Here is a 22,176-nt window from a genome sequence, read left to right as displayed (position 1 = left end):
CCAGCAGGTCACAACCTCAGTGCCATCCATAAGGACCGTTCCATCAGCTGCCCTGACTGCGACTCTCTGAGGAACAGATTCAGATGTGCGTAATGCTTTGATTCCTCTGTAAGCAGGATGTGTGTCACTAGATCACAGATGGTGTATCACTTTCTCACAGATTCCTCTAACAAACACCTCTTTATCTGCCCTCGGAGCCCTTGCAGCCATCCTCCTCAGTTCCCAGTAAAGACCAGGGTTGCCATTGAGTCGCAAGGCCATGACTCCTCGATGATATCCAGGGCGCCCTGCGAGATGAAACATCTCCTTCTGGGAACACTGGTAACACCAACACAACCCTCAGCAACCTTCAGGATCTTGTCACAGAAGGTCTCCCATATCACATTAGGATAGGCAGTCGTACCCAAATCTGCAAGGTCCTCGCACAAACTGCGTGCAAAGTCATTAGAAACAGCCTGGTCTTGGAGTCTGTAGGTGGTAACCTACAGGACCTAAGTTGGATCCTAAGAGCAGCAACAAGTCTGTGTTCTGAATTCACAAACTTGGCACTTCTGCAGTTTTGCAAGAGCCTCCAGTGTTTTCCCACAAGGATGTGATCGATCTCCTTTACTGCATCACCCGTATTGGAGTACAAAGTCCAATGATGCAGTTCTGGGCACTGGAACCAGGATCCAGCGATTCACAGCCCCTGACCTTTTGCAAAGTCAAGGAGCATGGAGCCACTTTCACCACGGTCACTAGACCCATGAGGACCAAGACAGTCCTGATAGCCAGCCTTGTCAGTGCCAGTGGCTGCATTGAAGTCACCCATGACCAGAGGGGTGTCACCTCGTGGGCACCCATCAAACACTGAGCCGTTGCTAAAAAATGTCTCCGTTGCCGAGACATCACTCACTGCGGTCAGAGCATACACTGAGACAACAAACAAGGCACCCAGGGAGTGCAGTAATCTGAGATCATAATACACTCGTTGAAAGGAGTGTAATCAGACACCATCGGAAGTAGCCAATCCTCTACAGCTACTCCCCGAGTATAACAGCCATCAGAGCGACCAGACCAATAAAAGGTGTATCCATCTACAGAGATCTGGGCAGTCCCCTGTTCCATGCGTCCACCTGTATGGGCCGCCACAAATTGGGACCCGAGGGCTGCCGTGCAGCGAGCGACGCATCAGTACCACACCAGTTCCGATCCCCAACAGACCTGATCCTATTGGCTCTCTAACGGTTTCGACTCTTCCAGGGATTGGGCTCCGGAGGGCTTTCCCCCATCCCCATAAAATGTATTGTGCCATTACATTGGGGAATATGCGACGCTTGAATATAAAAGCACCATTAATGCATTTGTATGTTGACATTTTGTTTCACCATATCGAACCATTCATCAAACATTGAAGCATTCACATCGATCCGCATAGCGGCTTCCTGTCACACGTAGATAGTAAACAGAGATTCTGACATCATTTTCTGAGATTGTTCAAACTAGGGAATGGGGTGACAAGGAATTTAGGGTTACTATATGCATAGTAACCTAAATTCCAACCCAGAGGTTTAGTGCAAAATTAAAATAAGTAGTATGTTAAAAATAGCTGGCCTTAAAGCTAGAAGTATCAAAAGTAAAGCAAGTGAACTGGAGTTGTTTGTAGCTGAGCGTAATTATGATATTATAGCAATAACAAAAACCTGGCTAAATAGCAAAGATTGAGATGAGTATAACATAGATGGGTACATATTTTTTTAGAAAGGATGGGCAGAACAGAAAAAGGGATGGGTTTGCTGTTTATGTTAAACAAAGTTTAAACACAAGTATTCTGCAGTTGGATGATGAGCCACATCTTAATGAGTTCTTAAGAAGGTTAGTGAGTACATATATAAAACCTTGTTGCATATGTTTAGGGAGTTACTGACAATGGAGAAATTATGAAGGACTGGAAAATAGCAAATGTTATCCAATTATGTAATTGGGCTCCAAGCTACTATTAGCCAGTACGCTTAACGAATATCACAGGTAAATTAATGGAAGGAATTTTTAAGGACAAGATTGATCGAAATATGGCAAGAACAAGAGCTTTTCTCAACATTCCACATAGGTTCAGATGAGGGAGATCATGTTTTACTAACAAAAATTCTGTGAGGAAATAATAAAGGGGTATGATCAAAGTGGTTCATACAATATTATTTATCTTGACTTTCAGAAAACATTTCATGAGGTCCCAAATGAGATGTTGGGCATCGAACAAAAGAGGTAGAAGTTCAGAGAGTAGAGTGTGGATGGGTTGAAATTGGCTCAAGCACAGGAAGTAACAACAACAATTTATTTCTTGTATAGCCCCAAAATCATACAAGGAATTCCTCAATGGGCTGTACCAGGCCTTGTTTTTTGACAGCCTGCAGTAGGTGTAAATAAATGAGGTAAATACAATACACAAAACGGCACACAAGTTGCCCTCTTCATAGAACTAGACAGACAAACTCTCATTGCCACCTCAGAAATATAATAATAGAAGCTATTTTGTTCTTGCACTGTTTTCCTCACCAAGTGCAGGCGCAGAGCGCCTCAAGAACTCTCCAGGCAAAATGCAAGAATAGATTAGACCACTCACGAAATATAGAACTATCACATATGAGGGTAAAGATTTGTTCAAATAAATCAAAAACAAAGTATAAACTAATTAACAAAACTGGTAAACAACAATATCTGTCCATCAGCTATTTGTGGAATCACTACCAGAATGTAGAAAAGGTTTCAGGCAAGAGATTGACAGTCAAAGTCCTTGAGACCTCAGCCAATATGCTGCCTTCTTCCTATTGGCCATTCTACAGCTGAGCCAGTGCTGGGCCAGCCAGCCTTAATGAATAGACTCTTCTATCCTGATGACTCTGGCACTCCTTCATCTGAGATGACTTTTCCCTGGCAGGCAAACATCTTGGCAGTAGAGTAATGGCACCAAGTGCCACATGAGGATACTGAAAAGAGGAACAAAGTAAGGAAGGGTTTACAGTTTATAAATATTGTATTACTTATATTTTAGTACAAATGACTAAGAACAGACATGAAGCATGCACAGCTAATCAGCAGCTCTACTCAGGATATGCCAAACTGAAATAGTGAGCAGCCTGGATTTAAAAAACTGAGACTGAAGAGGCATGTCTTACAGTATCAGGCAGACCATTCCACACCTTTGGGACCATATGTGGCAGATCGTCGGGGCCCATGTCTGACCGGGACACCCCTTCAGTATTTGTTCCCAGGGAGAAACCATGGGCTATTCAATACCTCCCCCTGGATGCTAGATGGCAACCCCCCTGGGTTGCAGCGGTGCCTCAGACTCCCGCAGGGCTTCATGGGAGTTGGAGTTTGGCACAGCCCTGTTGGGTCCCGCAGGCACCGCCAGGGGGTGCTGGAGCTCCTGAGCTCTTATGGGCAGTGTTTTCGCCACATCTGGAAGTGCCACCGAAACTCAGGAATCAAGCAGCTGGAGCACTTCTAGTTGCCTTATAAAAAGGAGCTAGCAACCACTACTTGGATAAGCCAGAGTCGGAAGGAGGGAGACAAAGCTGCCAACGAGGAGCGGAGGACTTAAGAGTTTATTTAGTGTTTGTGTTTTTGGGTGTGCTTTTGCGTGACTGTGTTGTGGCTGAGGGACACGTGGACCCCAGGTGAAGAAGAAAATAAAATACTTTTTAGTTTATTTTAATGTGCCTCCGTTGTCAGTCTGTGTTAGGTCGGGCGCATATATAACACCTTTATCACACTAAACTCTCAGCCTCCCACTGTTATTTTATTAGTCCTTGGTGTCTAAGCAGGCCAATATTTTGAGATTTTAATGTGCACTCTAAGTAATGAAAGTTCAAATAATTAAGTAGGGTCTTTGCCATTTAAGACCATTTGTTAAAAGGATGATGTTGAAATCTGTCCTTAACTCAAATGGGAACCAATGTAAGGACTTAAGAAAAGGTGTAATGCATTTGTACTTTCTTGTTCTTGTAATAATTTTTGCAGCAGCATTTTCAAATACATGAAAGCTATATAAAAAACGATTTGAGCAGCCAGTGAATACTTCATTGGAGTAGTCAGTCCAACTAATTAATTTCTTAGTATCCTGCATTTTAGAAAACACCTTAATTTTCCAGCATTTTTAAGATGGAAAAAACATGTTTTGGATAGTTTTGTAGTGTGTGCTTTAAAAAACAAGCTATTTTCAAAGATAATGCCTAGGTAGCTGGCTGATTCAGTAAAACTAATGGCGATTACAACTGAGTTAAATAATGACAAAATATTGTTCAGTATCGTTCCCTACAGTGATCAACATTTCTGTTTTATCTGTTGTGGAACTAGACCCGGACACAAACAGGCGAACATCGTTTAGTACCCAACACACACGTTTATTTACACGAAATATTTACAGTTTGTTCAGTGCACAACCCAGTGCCTCCAGCACCAATCCCCCAAAGTCCAGGCCTCACAGTCACCAAATGCCTTTCTGGCGCCTCCACTCCTCTCCTCGAGCTCCGTCCTCTTCCACCCGACTCTTGCTAATGAACGGAAGGAGGCGGCCCCTTTTATCCCAACCTGGATGGGCTTCAGCTGCTTCCCGGCAATCCCCCTCGGACACACCTCTGTGTGGCGGAAGTGCCGGCTGCGCACCTGGGACCCAGTGTCCCCAGTCTTCTTCCTCCCAGCACTTCCTGGTGTGGCGGAAGTGCTGAGGGTCTAGGGTTCTTCAGGCACGGGGGCGCCACCTGGCGGTGGCCACGGGCCCCTACAGGGTTGGGCTTCCATGCCCTCTACCCATGGCCCCCAACACAACCAGGGCGGTCGCCCCCTCGTGGTCTGAAGGAGGTACAAGCCCTCCTCCGGTCCTCCTGAGCGTCCCGGCTGAGCTCCACACCCAGCTGCATGCCACACTGTGTTCAAGGATAAGTAGTTCTCATCCACCCACTCCTTAAACTCACTAACACATCTAACATTGAGGAAATGTCATTTTGTCTGAAAGAAGTGACATTAATAGTTTACAGTGAAAACAGTAAAGATCCCAGTACTGTGCCCTGCAGGACTCCCTGTGTATAATGATGGAGCACTGTCAGCATATTTCTGTATGAACTGAAATTGATTTGATAAGTAAGAACTAAACCAGACGAGGGCAGTGCCTGTGAGCCCAAAGTAAGTTCCAGCATGTGTAGTCAAAGGTGTCAAACACTGCGCTTAAATCTAACAACATAATTTTAGTGGAATGTCCTTCATCAGAGGATATCAGAATGTGGTTTACAATATTGTTTCTGTACTATGATCAGTGTAGAAGCCAGAGTGGAATTTCTCAAATGCATTGTTCTGTAGAAGCTGAGACTAAAGCTGATTGGAAGCTACTTTTTCAAGTATTTTGGAGAGGACGGGTAAATTTGAAATGAGATTCTAATTATTAATTGTATATTTGGTTTAGGTCTAACTTTTTAAGTAGTGGTTTGTTAACTGACACTTTCAGTGCACCAGAAACTATACCATTCAGTAATAAGTTATTGATAATGTTAAGAATTGGTACTGCCAGAACATCCATTGATCTTTTTACTAGTTTTGTTGGCAATGGATGTAAGGAACTAGTAGTAGTTTTCGTTTTAGAAGTGAATCTTAAGGCTTCCTGTTCTGTTACAAGCTTAACATTTCCAAAGTGGTGTATGCAAGGCGAAACAGGGTTTGCCAAGCTATCATTAGGTTTGCAATGTGATGATGAAATCCGGGACCTTAAATTTTTGATTTTCTCATTAAAGAAGTTAATAAAGTCTGCTAATACTGTTAATGTCTGTTGGTATTTGGCTCTGTAGTTCTGAATTTCCATTTGTTAGATTGCCCACTGTTCTAAACAGGCTCTCTCACCTATAGATTGTTGGTTACTTATAAAGATTATTATTACCCTTATCTATTTAAGAAAAGTAGCCCATGTAGGCTTTAAAGAGCTTTTTTTATATTTTTTTAACACTGTTTGTCCATGCAATTCGAAAGACCTGGAGCTTCTATCTATACTCCAGTTTTTGACACTCTAATTTAAGAGCTTGAGTGCTCTTATTAACACTAGAATTACCAGAGCCTACGAAAAAACTCGTAATTCCGTCCCACCTTAAACTGCTTCTTAAATCCCTTCACACCTCTCCGCCAGCGCCCTTTGTCTTCTAAATGTGCTGATAAAGAGAAGCTAGGAGCAGCCGGCTATTCCATCCCCCCACCAATTTAGAACGTGCATGAACTTCTCTCAGCTCATGCCTTGATTGAGTATCTGGGAGTGAAGTGGAGTTTTAGAGTGGAAATAATAGATCGTTATTTGAAACACACGCATTTCATGTCTGTTCCGTTTCTACAGTAATCTGTGTCAACACATTGTTAAAACAGAAACGTTTTTTTATATTCTCGTAGTAGATGACAGAATGTAGGCATAAACTATACAATGTATGAAGCCTGAAGTCCAAATAGCAAAGAAACATTTTCACAAGAATAAGACAATTGCACTTTTATTCAAAAATATAACTGCAGAAACAAAAAGCCGCCTTAACATGCGACATTGACAGCAGTTTATTGTAACTGCCTCTGTGGTTCAGTAGACTCAGCCCCCGCTTGGGAATCAAGGGGTCACGAGTTCGATCCTGCGCTCCTCTGTTTTGAGAAGTAAACTGCTCTTATTCTTACTGTTTTAGAATAAAAGCATACATTTGATTTCAGTCTGTAACAGCCCGTGCAATTTATGATCCTTGTAAAGGTTAGCTTTTTTTTTAATTCACTTTTCATTCTCTCAGTCGCGTTCAGAATCAATCCATACAACCCCATCTGACACGGCTGTTTTCACTAAAGACGCGCTATAGCTCTTCGTGGCATTACACTTGTATTTTTGAGCATGCCCGTTTGAGCAGTATAAAAAGTATTGAAAAGTATAACAAAACAACGGGCAGATGGGGAGTGTCTGATGATTGCATATAGCGCCGAACTTACTGCTCTTTACTATTCTCTCCTCTGCGTGCCCTGGAGTGCAAAAGAAACAGAATACAGACACGCTATAGCTCTGCGTTGTACCACGATGCATACTAACGCCAAACACCCCGGGTTAACCCCCCCCCCCGGGTTCTGACACACAAACGCTGGCGAAGCTGCCTTCTTCGTATCTCACCGTCACTTGCTTTTCTTTTTATTCAGTTTTATTGAGTGTTCCTGCCAGTCCCCCCATGTTGCTGTATGCTTTTTCTTCTGTACTCCAGGACATGCAGAGGAAAGAATGGTAAAGACCAGTAACTTCGGCGCTATATGCAATCATCAGACACTCCCCATCTGCCCGTGTCGTTCAAACACAGGAACATATATTGGTGTAAAAGTATAACAAAAGTGCACTTTTATTCAAGTGCACTTTTTCCATCGCCTTTTCCTGTAAGAAGCAATGTCTCTCTATGCTGTGGTTTCTATTACACACCTGAAAGAAAGAGACAATACATGTGAAAATATCCAGCATACAGCAACATGCGGGACTGGCAGGAACACTCAATAAAACTGAATAAAAAGAAAATCAAGTGACGGTGAGATACGAAGAAGGCAGCTTCGCCAGCGTCTGTGTGTCAGAACCGGGTGGGGGGGGCATTAGTATGCATCGTGGTACAACGCAGAGCTATAGCGCGTCTGTATTCTGTTTCTTTTGTACCCAGGGCACGCAGAGGAGAGAATAGTAAAGAGCAGTAAGTTCGGCGCTATATGCAATCATCAGACACTCCCCATCTGCCCGTTGTTTTGTTATACTTTTCAATACTTTTATACTGCTCAAACGGGCATGCTCAAAAATACACGTAATGCCACGAAAAGTGCACGCAGACACTTCATTTCGCAAACAAAACAAGTGCACTTTTATTCAAAACTACCTGTATAACCAAGGAAAAAGAAAGCAAGTTACAGTAGGCGATTGATACGACAGCTTGCATGGTGCAATGCTAAGAAGTGCTGATTTTCATTCCGTGCTATATAAAATCATCACATTCAAATATTAACAGTTCCCACACACCCAAGGACCGTCCTTCCTACATTTACGACACGTACTTGTTGCCGTGTACACACATCTCTGTGCTATGGTTTCTATTACACTGAATGAGCACCTGACACTGTACTTTCTTCCCTGGGGGAAGGTCCCGCATCAGAGAATTTCCAGTTCCTGCATAAATTCACACCCGATCTGACGCTGTTCGTTTTCAAATAATATTGCATTAGTGCGATTATATTTTCACATATATTGTCTCTTTCTTTCAGGTGTGTATTAGAAACCACAGCATAGAGAGAAGTGTGTACATTGCTTCTTACAGGAAAAGGCGATGGAAAAGTGCACTTGAATAAAAGTGCACTTTTGTTATACTTTTACACCAATATATGTTCCTGTGTTTGAACGACACGGGCAGATGGGGAGTGTCTGATGATTGCATATAGCGCCAAAGTTACTGGTCTTTACCATTCTTTCCTCTGCATGTCCTGGAGTACAAAAGAAACAGCATACAGCAACATGCGGGGACTGGCAGGAACACTCAATAAAACTGAAAAAAAGAAAAGCAAGTGGCGGTGAGATACGAAGAAGGCAGCTTCGCCAGCGTTTGTGTGTCAGAACCCAGGGGGGTGTTTGGCGTTAGTATGCATCGTGGTACACTGCAGAGCTATAGCGCGTCTTTAGTGAAAACAGCCGTGTCAGATGGGGTTGTATAGATTGATTCTGAACGCGACTGAGAGAATGAAAACTGAATTAAAAAAAACGGCTGTTACAGACTGAAATCAAATGTATGCTTTTATTCTAAAACAGTAAGAATAAGAGCAGTTTACTTCTCAAAACGGAGGAGCGCAGGATCGAACTCGTGACCCCTTGATTCCCAAGTGGGGGCTGAGTCTATTGAACCACGAAGGCAGTTACAGTAAACTGGTGTCAATGTCGCATGTTAAGGCGGCTTTTTGTTTCTGTAGTTATATTTTTGAATAAAAGCGCAATTGTGTTATTCTTGTGAAAATGTTTCTTTGCTATTTGGACTTCAGGCTTCATACATTATATAGTTTATGCCTACATTTTGTCATCTACTACTAGAATATAAAAAACGTTTCTGTTTTAACAATGTGTTGACACAGATTACTGTAGAAACGGAACAGACATGAAATGCGTGTGTTCCAAACAACGATCTATTATTTCCACTCTAAAACTCCACTTCACTCCCAGATACTCAATCAAGCTGAAGTTCGTGCACGTTCTAAATTGGTGGGGGGATGGAATAGCCGGCTGCTCCTAGCTTCTCTTTATCAGCACATTTAGAAGACAAAGGGCGCTGGCGGAGAGGTGTGAAGGGATTTAAGAAGCAATTTAAGGTGGGACGGAATTACAAGTTTTTTCGTAGGCTCTGGTAATTCTAGTGTTAAACCAAGTTTTATGTGATTTGATCACTTTCGTTTTAAAGATAGCCACTGTATTCAGAGCCTCTCTCAAGGTCAGATTATAATTTAATGTTAATTGATCGGAATTGTTTTCCACAATTCCACTTGATTTACCCAAAATTTCTACAAATGTTTAAAGCAGAGTTACAATCTAGATGTTGCACCATCTTTGTTATAATCTTTGAATTTTTCAAAAAGGACAGAACCAAATCAAACATAATTAAGTATTGGTGATGAATAACTTAATTTAATAGATTAATATTTAAATTTAACATTTCCTAAAAGTTTCAATTTCCACATCAATGTGTACATTAAAATCTTCCATCAGCACTACACAATCATAATTTATAGCTAAATCAGATAAAAGGCTGCCAAATTCAGTCATGAACAATGAATATGGCCCTGGTGGTCTGTAGACTAACACTACAATTGTGCTAAAATCTGTTTTAGTATTTAAAATTATTGCCTCAAAGGCTCTAAATTCACCTAAATTTTTAGAAGTTATTTGCATTGTGTCATAATAAATTATTCAAAGTGCATGTCCCTGACCAGAATCTCTAGATTTATGAAAGAATATGTATCCTTTGGGTGATGCCTCAGCTAGAGGAATAGTGTAAGAGTTCCTAAGCCAGGTTTCAGTTGGAAGACACAAATCAGATTTTATACTTAAAATAATATCAAAGCAGAATTATTTATAAGAGAGTCAATGTTTAATAAGCAGTACAGATGCACAGAGGCACAGATGTTTCTGAACTAAGGATATTTTTTTTGTTTTAATATGAATTAAGTTACTATTATAGGTACCCTTCCTGAAGGATCTCTTTTTTTCTTGGTTTAATTATGCTTCTTATTTTTTGGATATAAAGTAATATAACATTTGCATGCAGCAAGACAAAATTTGTATGATGCCCCATAACAGATTCTGGTAAACAGGTACAGGATAGTAACCCGTGTGCTAAACAATAGCCTGTGATTTAAGATCACAAGACTGTGGTCTGGATGGTGTTCTGATCATTCAACATGGCAGTTGTGCTGCCATTTTTTGGAATAAAACAAAAGATCCTTTCCATTTAGGATGAGGACCATTTCAAATCCAGGCCTCTCCTAAAAATCAGCCCAGTTGTTCACAAAGGCTATGCTTTTATTTGCACACCAGGTCTCTAATCAGCAGTGAAAGGAACACAATCTGCTATAAATCTCATATAATCTTGTTAGGAAGCCAGACACAAATATATTCTGACATTTTCTTTTTGCTTTTGTGCATTGAAAGGTGACTTTCCCCTTTAATAGCACAAATTGGTTTAAATAAATATTGTTAGTGCTGACATTCAGTGATTAGGTAGATATTTCATCATAGTCCAGAAGGTCTAATTAGCCTCTATTCCAGATAGATGCCTTTACCCCTGGGGAGGTATTTAACATTAACTGCTGGATTAACATAGTTTGGAATTCTAACATTCCACCCTATGGAATCACCAATTATGAGCACTTTCTTGTTCTTGCATTCCTCAGGCGTGCCACAGAGTGCTGAGAATCTATTCTGGGTCTGAATTCGTGACCTGGGTGCCAAAAGTAAATTTTGACTTCTTAAACTGCTGTCTCACAGTTAACCACTCACCCTGTTCAAACCAGAGTTTTCTTTATCTTTGTCTGCAGTAACTTTGGTGCTTTGTTTGTACAGTTGGATCACTAGGAGACCATTGGCTTTGAGCTTTCATCACCCACTGGGTAATTGACTTTGTGCTATTGGTTACTTCTCCTTGTCAGTTGTTGGCTTTTACTTGTGTTAAACTTTACTTATGCATTTGATTAGTTGTTTTTTTTTTAAACCCCAGATTAGATTTTTCAGATGTGTTTGGTTCTGTAAAAAAAACATTTTATACAGGGGGTATGGTGTGAAGGACATTATCAGAATGTGAGTGATGTTAAGAGTGGTGTCCCATGGGGGTCAGTGCTAGGGTGGTTGCTATTTTTAATCTATATAAATGATTTGGATAGAAATATAAGTAACAAGCTGGTTAAGTTTGCTGATAATACCAAACTAGTTGAACTATCAGATAATCTAGAATACGTTGAGTTAGTACAGACGGACTTAGACAGCATAAAAGCTTTGGCAGATTTGCGCCAGATGAAATTTACTGTAAGTGAATATAGATTAGTGCATGCAGTAAATAAAAGTTATTTTTTCAACTTCAGCCATTAAGAAGGCTAACAGAATGTTATGTTATATAGAACAGTATGTAGAGTACAAGTAAAATGAGGTTATGCTGAAACTTTATAATGTGCTGGCTAGACCTCTGGAGTACTATATGCTCTTTTGTTCTCCACACTACGAAGAAGACATAGCAGTGTTAGAAAAAGTCTAGAGTAGAGGAACTAGGCTGATTCCAGGCCTACGGGGGATGAGTTATGAGGAAAGATTTTAAAGAGCTGAGCCTTTTCAGTTTAAGAAAATGTAGATTAAGAAGAGATATGATTGAAGTTTTTAAAACTATGAAGGGAATTAATGCAGAGAATCAAGTTTGCTGCTTTAAAACGTTTATCAAGACCTTAGGGACACAGTTGGAAACTGGTTAAAGGTAAATTTAGATCTAATCAATAACATTTTAGAATAAGCTATCAGTTTGGGGAAAAGAATACCCTTCCTTTCTTGTTCCTTTCATAGAGTAGCTTTGGTTGCTGGCTTAAATCTTTCTCTTGGGAGGGGGTTGAATTTTTCTTTGTATGCTTTTTTAAGTTTTACTTGACTGTATGGAATGTTATCTGCTTCTAATTAAAATCAATTAAAAAAAAAAAAAAAAAAAAAGTACCTCAACATTCAACCCTTACTCTATAAAGAGATCAATGCCCATACAGAGCCAAGTATAAAAGAGTTTGTACAGGATAAAACAAAAGAGTAAATACAAACGTTAAGGACAGACCTGTCATGTTTTCTTTGGAATTAAATTAATAAATTTTTGTTAACTTCTAAGAAGGTTATAAACAAAACCTTGTAAAAAGACTCTTAATTTGTTTTTCAGTATAAGATAATATAGACCATTGCTTTTTCAGTGAGTTATAGAAATACAGTTAATAATAATAAAACATTTTATTTATGTAGCACCTTTCCCATGCTCAAGGCACTTCACAGAGTCGCAAAAAGAAACAGCAGGCATATGTAACATTGGATACAAATGTTTCCTGAATAGAACACTAAAACAGATGGATACAGGATACACAAAGCATTATATAGAATAAAAGACAATAAACCCAAGTAAAATACTAAAATCAATGCTAAGATAAAAGCCTAGCAAATACCATTTGTAATATTATACACACACAAATTATACTGAGCATCTGGACAGAGAGGAAAACTGAAAGAAGGGGTAAAATATCAGTTTAAGTTAAACACCTTCCTGAACAGATGACTTTTAACACTAGAATTATCAGAGCCAACAAAAAAACGTGTAAATCTGGCCCACCTAAATCCCTTCACACCTCTCCGTCAGCGCCTTTTTTCTTCTTAATGCGTCGATAAGGCCAAGCAGCCTGCTAAAACCATAATGATAATAATTGGATGTGTGTTTTCAAATAAATATGAATAATGTTGCATCCATACCGCAATGTTTTCCGAGATGTACTATACAGGTCATAAAATGAGTTATTCCAAATATCATGTATACCTGTGTCTCTGTTATTTGTCAGTGCGACTTTGACATCATGGACCGCGTGAGCGGGAACACTCAAAAAACCTAATAAAAATAATCAAGTGACGGTGCGATACAAAGAAGGCAGATTCACCAGCATTTGTGTGTCAGCTTTTATCTAACCAGATCAGAGAATGTCCAGCTCCATTGTCTCAAAACACCACTCACATCTACAGTTATTCTCAGTTTCAAATAAAAACTAACAGCATCAGATCCCTGAGGGTGGAGTGGTAGTATGTATCGTGATCGTGACTGAGAGAATAAAAGTGAAAAGAAACGGTAACTTTTACAAGTCCTATAAATGTACACCATCTGTTACAGACACAAATCAAATGTATGTGTTTACTGTATGATATTAACAATAAACGCAGCACGCTGCTGAAAATGGTAAATACAGGAGGCAGTCAGGATTGAACCGGGGGACTTGATTACAAGTCAGCAATTCTTACCGCTACGCCACGGTAGCTGTTGTATTGTCCTTGAACCTTTTGTTAAAGTGTTTATTTGATCTTTGGACTTCAGGCTTCACACATTATATAGTTTATGCTTACATTTTGTCATTTATTACTAAAATATGAAAAAGTTTCTGTTTTAACAATGTGTTTACACAGATTACTGTAGAAACGGAACACACATGAAATGCATGTGTTCCAAATAACAATCTATTATTTCCACTCTAAAACTCCAACACTTCACTCCCAGATAATCAATCAATGCAGAAACTGGGAGAACTTCTTGCCTGTTCTGAGGTGGTGGGGGGATGGTATAGCAGGCTGCTTGCTGCTTGGGCTTATCGACACATTTAGAAGACAAAGGACGCTGACGGAGAAGTATGAAGGGATTTAAGGTGGGCCGGATTTACAAGTTTTTTGTTGGCTCTAGTAATTCTAGTGTTAAGTTGTTTTTTAAAAGAATGAATTGAGTCAGCTGATCTAATTAATTTTGGGAGGACATTCCAAAGTCTGGGCGCTATACAGCTAAAGGCTCTGTCACCCATAGATTTCTGGTTACTGTAGGGCACAACAAGATTGCCAGAATCTGAGGACCTTAGTAGGCGAGCATAGTGATGGAGAAAGTCACTGTAGTCCAGTACAAGGCCATTTAAAACTTTGTAAGATAATAATAGAATTTTAAATTTATTCCTGTAAGACACAGGGAGCCAGTGGAGGCAAAGCAAGATGGGTGTTATATGCTCACTGTTGTTGGTTCATATTAGGACTCTTGCAGCAGAGTTTTGAATCAACCGGAGCTGTAATATAAGATTAGAAATGACACCTGCCAGTAGGGAGTTACAATAATTGATGTGGTATGTGATAAAAGCATGGACAAGTTTCTCAGCATTAGAAAAGGAGAGGAGTGAGAGAACGCTGGATATGTGGCAGAGGTGAAAGTAAGAAGGTTTCTTAATGTGGTTTATGTGGGTGGAATAAAAAAGCGAGGAATCAAAAATAACACCAAGATTTCTTGCATCAGAAGAAGGTCTGATGAGATCACCATCAAGAGTGACTGAGAAGGATGCAATTTATTGCCACTTTGCAGGAGTTCAGTTTTGTTTCAATTTAATTTTAAATAGCTCTGCTCCATCCTGGTTTTAATTTCACTGAGGCAAGTTGTGAGCTGAGAAAGCCCTGATGAAGTTTCACTTTTAATAGAGTTTCACTCTGAAATAGAGTTGAGCCATCTGCATCTGCATAAAAATGATAATCCAGTCCACAGCTACAAATGATTTGGCCAAGGAGAAGCATATATACAGAAGAGCATAGGGTGGAGGACAGAGGCCTGAGGAACCCCTTGCGTTACTGGCTCTAAGCTGGATCTGCTTTTGCCAGATCCTGTTAGTCAGTTAGGGCTTAAACCACTGGTGGGCAGCACTAGAGATAATCAGCATGTTCTCTATTCTGCACAGTAGAATGTCATCTCTGACATTGCTAAATGCCGCAGTAAGATCTTGCAGAATTAATATGCTGGTTTGTCCAGAGTCTACTGCCATAATCATAATTACCCAAAGCAGTTTGACAGCTGTGACACACCTTGAAACCAGACTGGAAGGGTTCCGTCAAATTATTAGATGTTAGAATTAATTATTAGAATTAGTGAGTTGGGAGGCTACAATACACTCGAGAACCATTGACAAAAAAGGTAAGTGGGAGATGGGCCGAAAATTAAGATCAAGACCAGAATTTTAACACTGGGGTTACAGAAGTGGCTGGCACAAAGCCAGTGTCAAGGGATATATTTATTATTGTTGTATTATTGCAACAGTCGGATTATGGCATGAAGGTAGAATTTAAGAAATGTGGTTGGGATGGGGTCCAGTAAACAAGTAGTTGGCCTCATCTTACAAAGCAGGACATTAACAAAGGTATATGTGACTGGTAAAAATTTAGAAAAGGAGCTGGATGGAGTGGGAAGACAAGGAAAAATGTACATGAATGATGGATTTATGTTAATTGAACTATTTAGATCTTTAATTTTAATGCAGAAAACGTGGAGGAGTGGCAATTGCCCCGCATTTAGGGCTTTCAGCAGTGGGCTGCTATTATTGTTATTATTATAAGTCTCTAACAAATCAACAAAACAAGTGTGCTTTTATTCATGAATAAAACTGATGAAAAACCATTAACTAAACTGTAACACTTTAAACAACACATGTTCAGAAAGCCCTATTTTCTGTGCAAGTTTTAACCAGGATATGGATGTAAGTCACTTGATCAGATTTGTACTTGTCCAGGCTGTCAATTAGGCAACAGGACTGATACTGACAGAAAAGCCGAGAGGATCCAGAGGGGGAAACTGGCACAGTTAACAGATCTTATTGAAGTTAAATCTGTTAAGGCAAATTATAGTATCAGAGTCCAACAAAGATGTTCTAACAAAAACAAGCAAAGGGGTACGATTAGGCATAAGACAAAAAGTAACAAAAAAAAAAACCGGGAAAATGCTAAATTTTAAAAATCACAAAGATACCGAAGGAAAATTTGGCAAAAGAATTTTGCAGTGACATGATGTTTCAGTAAAGTGCCAAACATCATTTTATTTAACTTCCCCATTGTGTCATGCTACTCCTGCCCAGGGGTAATGTGAAGACAAAAGAACTTTTGTATATTGGAAAATGGAATTTTATAGGGCTAAGCTAAGTTTGTTACTTGTTTCACCTCACTTTAACTTCTTATTGGGTGGGAGATTTTCTGTTGCACAAACCCAAGCAGAAGCTTGCATGTCTCACACACAGCAAATGTTGAAAAAACTCACTGGAGGCAATGATTGTCTTTTTAAACTGCTAAATGAACTATTTTAAATTGCTGTAATTTACTTCTTTTCCTTAATTTTTCCTCAGTTGTTGCACCTCCGAAACTGGTTCTGGATGACCCTACAGCTACACTCTTCAAAGTAAGTGGAAAAAAAATTTTGATTCACTTTCTGTATTTTATTTACATCTTTGATAGATAATCAAGCAGTTATTTATATTTTTTGGCAAAGCTTGATAGATATCTATTTATTCAATAACTATTTAAAATATTTTTATTATTCAGTATTTTCTCTTTTACTTCACTATTTGTGAAAATTAGTACCATTTGTTTTGTAAAGCAGAATAGTAATTAAATGATTATGCTGAAATAAATAATGAATAAAATGATTATGCTGAAAATGTATGCAATTCACTGACATCAGTGTACCACCTAAAATATGCTTGGTAATAACTTATTTACTAAGGATAAGGTACACTTAAAAACACTGCAGGAAAAGAAATATTTGTGAATTCAATAGTGTGTGCGATATTATATTAAGTGAAAATTTTTTTTCAATTTACCAAAAATATTAAATATAGTTATAAAACAGGTCGATACTAAACATGTGGTGGCTCTGAGGCTAGGGATCTGCACTGGCAATCAGAAAGTCGCCGGTTCAAATCCCATAAATAGCAAAAGGGACTCTGCTCTGTTGGGCCGTTGAGCAAGGCCTTTAACCTGCAATTGCTCAACGTGTTGAGTAGTGAGAAAAGTGCTATATAAATGCAAAGAATTATTATTATATGAAATTTTAAAAAGCAGCTATTCTCAGAAGCATTTTTTATATAAACAGATTGTAATGTGTAAATATTTATGCCTAAACAGCTAAGATGAAAGAAAAAGGTTGAATTCACACATTTTATTTAAACAACGTTTAATTGCAGTTATTCATAATGTTTCTTTGTTTGATTATAAAGTAAAACTGTACTTGTTTAACACTAAAGGGAGCATAATGAGATTGTATTTTTTGACTTAAAAATGCATGTTACACATGTGAAGAAGTGAAATAATGCATGTGTACCTTTGGGCAAAAAACAGTAAATTACTCCTATACAAAATTATATTATTTATGATAAGTATATTTTATAGTTATTAATAACATGTCCAGAAATCTTGTAGTGGAAGCTCTTTAAAATAATTTGCAAAGCTTTTATTATAAGCATTTAGAAAGATCTCAATAACAAATACTGCTTTAGTGTCTACTCCTTTTGTTACCAACCTCTTAACATAAGCAAAACGAATCAACATCCCCACTCCATCTCCCCACGTAACACCAACAATGTATACAAACAGATGTGTATTATTTAATAATGGGCAAAAATCTGAATAGTTTGGCTATATCTTTCGGCCAGTGATCATCAAGTTTTACAATTGACAAAGAAAACACTAATTGTCTGTGCTCACTTTTTCCTGTTCTCCTTGTTTCCTTTTTTGAATCTATCCCCCAAACCAGACTCTACCCACCGCACTTCCCCACATGAGCTTTTTTACCCATTCCATTTTGCGTTAATGTGGCAACTTTGGCTCATCCTGGGACCAACTACAGCCTTCAAGGTATATCATCAGTATTCTCCGCTGTTCTAACTCCCCCCACACACCAGACCTTACACAGACAGGTGATATCTCACACACAGAAAACAAATAAATGACAACACACAGACCATACACATTTTTATGTATCTTGTTGCAACACCAACAGAGCAGCACTATGGAATGTTAGAACTGCAATATTGGAAATACCTAATTATGCTATTTTTGACTAATACTGAGGTTGTGGTTTAATTTGCAATAATATTTTGCTTCTAACTTGCTTATAGATGGAAGAATAATATGAAATGTATTTCTTTAAACTAGACTATTACTGTTATAATCATAATAAGATTAAGAGAAATAAATAAGAATTCTTAATAATTACGAGATCATGAGGGCACAAGCTGACCTATTTTAGTATATGGACTATCAAGACATCCAAATTTTTGAAGAAAAAAAGGAAAATAAATAGGAGTAATGGCTTATTGATGATAATGAAATTCTTCTAGCATATGACCTGAACTGCTCAGTGAATGGACCATTAAAGAGAAGCTGCCAAACAAATCACTATGGTTCAACAAAATACTAATTTATACCATAATTTTATAAGAACTTAGGCACAGGTTATGTTGAATGATTTTTTTTTGCCAACAGCAATAAAGAAATAATGCTGTCCACTATATTCCTGTAGGGATGAAATGCAAGTCTATGTACCATGCCGTAGTGCATATTACATGTAATATTTTGGCTTTTGTGTGAAAGAATAAGGGATGACTATTTTCAGGAGCAGCTGCATGAGTTAGTTAGTGAGAAGGAAACTGGACTTTAATCCATTTAATTTTAGGAGGACATACTGAGAGACAGAAAAAGAAAGAAAGAAATTTGCTTTTTTGTTAAGGGATGTGATACTTGTCTTCATGATATGCTTATATTTTGGATTGTAATTATTTCATTGTTAAGGTTTATGTCTTAATGATGTGGGGATATGTTTATTGCCGTTTTCTTGCCATTATCATTGGAATTTACAGCATTCTAGGGTGTAGAGAGTGTAGCAACAGTTTGTTCCAACTCAGCTTTAATACAGACAGACGTTTTTTAAGTAATTAATAGAAGTTGGGACACCTGTGCAAATTGTTTCCTTCAACTTGCAAGGCTTAATTTACTTTAATTGCTGCAGGACAACTATAGGTTGTAACCTATTAGTTGTTCTCTGAAGAAGACCTATTTGTAATATTCTAAAATTCCCTTTTTTTCAGTTTTTGCTAACCTAAACTTTTTAAACCTCTGGCAATTTACTGCTTATATTTTCACCATTTTAGGTCATTAATTGCATTTCAACCGATTAAATTTGAAGAAAAACTGAGGTGTTCTAAAACCTTTGACCAGTAGTGTAGGTTTTTGGCCACTCCTAGTTGAACATCTGCATAGGCAGTGCATGTGCTTGTTATTGACCTGCGTTTCAACATATTTCCTTTCTCCTAGGTTGTTATACTTCAGTTAGGATTTATTTTTGTCTTGTATTTATTTTCTGTTTTTCTGTTGTTTTTGTATGCTTCTATATAATTTATTTTGGTTTTGTGTATTATGGATTAACCCGGGTCCTCCCTGCGTGGAGTTTGCATGTTCCCCTTGTGTCTGCGTGGCTTTCCTCCGGGCGCTCTGTTTTCCTCCCACAGTCCAAAGACATGCAGGTTAGGTGGATTGGCGATTCTAAAAATTGGCCCTAGTGTGTGGGTGTGTTTGTGTGTGTCCTGCGGTGGGTTGGCAACCTGCCCGGGATTGGTTCCTGCCTTGTGCCCTGTGTTGGCTGGGATTGGCTCCAGCAGACCCCCCGTGACCCTTTGTTCGGATTCAGCGGGTTGGAAAATGGATGGATGGATGGTATTATGGTTTAATTATGTTCTGTCTGTTTAAAATTGTTGATTATTTAATATTTCTTTCTAATGAATTGTTCTGCTATGTCTCTTGTACTTTTTTTTGTGGAGGCCCAAGATGTGGGGCCACCCTGATGTAACTGCCAAAAAAACCCCTTCAGCCTCTATCTTCTAAAGCTGAGAAGAGATTTTTCAGTAGTCTATTAAAGTTCAATTGAGTGTTTGTTTATTGAATTTACAATTTATGCTTAACTGTCTATTGGTTTGTGAATTAGGACTTTTTCACCTTGTGTTGCCTTTTTAGACACATTCTTTTAAACATTTTCCATGTTTTTGTTTTTATTATTACTAGATAAATCTTTGCATTTGTAAAGATTATTGCGGCATCATCCTTCCTAGGTATTGATGGTACATCTTTGCATTTATAAAGATTATTGTGCCATCGTCCTTCCTAGGTTTTGAGGGTCCTTGTCATAGAAGGGTATTTTTTATATTTTAAAGATAGTGGGACATTAAGGAGATTTTTTGTAACTTTGAAAGTCATATCCTTATTTATAAACATGTAAAAGAAACCCATTATCATCCAAGCAATATTTTTTAATGATGCTACTGTGTTGTATCATAAGAAAGAAAAATATGGTGGATAGTAGTTTACTTCACTTAGTGGTGAAAACTGAATTCTGCAGGCATCCTAATAATGGTGCATATTGTGAGGATGCTCTGTCAGTGCATTGTCTGAGGTAAAGGTTTGCCTTTGTAAAAGACTGTAGCTGCCCACGCCCAAGGAAAAATAAGTGTTAGATTTCAAAAGTCACAACCTTCTTTATCAGAAAATTACATTTTTATAATCCAAAGTCATTAATAGAGTTGGATTTATACAATAACCTTTATGGTGAAATTAAGGGATCCAGTGTAATATTTAACAGTGAGGAGAATGCTTATAAGATGTAGATAGAGTTGAGAAGGACTGTGGTAAAACATGAGATATCAATTAAGCATATGGCTTTTCTTTTAGGTGAAGCAGATAGATACTCGTTTAAGGTGATACGTTGGGTACTTAATAAGTTATGGCTATGACAGTTGTGTTTTTAATTACATAGGCTAATAGTGTTTGTTTGATTTAGGCATATGATCATAACATGTCAATTTTTGTTTTATGTGAGACTTTTACATGCCTCATACTATTCAGAATGTCTCTATTCCAAACATGTTATTTTCTTTAAAGCAGAAACAGCAAACTTGCCTTATTTTACTTGAATGAGTCGCTTTATCTTAAGCTGTGTATATTTGTCTTAGCTAGACATAATGTCTTCACTCTGAAGGATAGTCTGCTCCATTCTTCAAAGGCACTTAAGATGTATAATTAATAACAGAAATCAGTAATTTGAAATTACAACAGAAAGCACCCCATTCTCTTTGAACTTTTAAATTTTCCAGTCCCAAAGGATGATTCACAGTCACTTAATTACACAGGATTAAAAGAGGGTGGATCCAGCTCCAGAAAAGACATGCAATCCAGTTTATTTCCACAGACATTTAAAGTAAGACCAAACAATATATTAATTTTTCTTTGGCATTCTTTTTTGCTTTGTAACAGTAGCTTAATCTTCCACACGTCCTACCCCAAAGCATCAGGTCTTGCTAATTATGCCCATGAGTTATACTACTTTTGTTATGTGAAACTATATTTTAGAAGGGTTTTTGAAGGAATCTTTTTTTTTTAGTCTCAGCAATAGGGTTTGGTCTGTTTAAGTTTAGATTGCCTTGATAATTTTAAATCTAATGTTTTTAGTTAAATGTACATAATTGATTTTTCTTATTTATTTTTACACTTAACAGATAAAACTAGTAATGCATTTTTTACAGTCAGAATATTAACTGACTGTAGGCAAGATTGATCTGAGCCATAGTGAGAGTATGGATGCAAACCTTCAACCTTTTGCTTTACAGTTATACCACTTTACAATTAATTCATAGCTCCTATGTGTGACGTATATAAATGTAATCATGTGATGTTTTTATACATAAATGTTAAAGAAAAATGTGAAGATACAACATTACCAACCTAAAAAATATTATGGCCAAGAAGCCATTTAATACTAAATTATTTATATATGTTCATCTTCTAGTGATCCAACGAAAAGATACTAGACAAAGTGGGATGGAGATGGACTTGCAAATTACCAGGATTGTTCCTTGCCTTGTACATATTGCTGCAGTAACAGTTTCTTGCTGCTCCCATATATTTAGGTGACAAGTAATGAATGGAATTTATGCTTGTGTCATTGAAATTTTTTAATTTTGTGAAATCTTCTATGACCATAAGTGGTAGCTCAGAGGCTAAGGATCTGCGCTGGTATCCTGAAGGTTACC

The 22,176-nt window shown here is 38.2% G+C and overlaps 1 protein-coding gene across 1 annotated transcript in view; it reads left to right on the top strand.

The window, feature by feature from the left end:
• Window positions 1–22,176, top strand: part of aspscr1 (ASPSCR1 tether for SLC2A4, UBX domain containing) — a 796,571-nt gene that overhangs the window by 484,756 nt on the left and 289,639 nt on the right. Inside the window, exon 13 of the mRNA XM_039739373.1 lies at window positions 16,447–16,499. Within this exon, the coding sequence (XP_039595307.1) occupies window positions 16,447–16,499 (53 nt within the window). The remainder of the gene's footprint in view (window positions 1–16,446; window positions 16,500–22,176) is intronic.

The sequence above is a fragment of the Polypterus senegalus genome, chromosome 17 (genome assembly GCF_016835505.1).
Source record: "Polypterus senegalus isolate Bchr_013 chromosome 17, ASM1683550v1, whole genome shotgun sequence".
In the NCBI taxonomy this organism is placed as follows: Eukaryota; Metazoa; Chordata; class Cladistia; order Polypteriformes; family Polypteridae; genus Polypterus; species Polypterus senegalus.
Note: the sequence above shows the minus strand (reverse complement) of the source record. Positions and strands in the feature narration are given on the sequence as shown.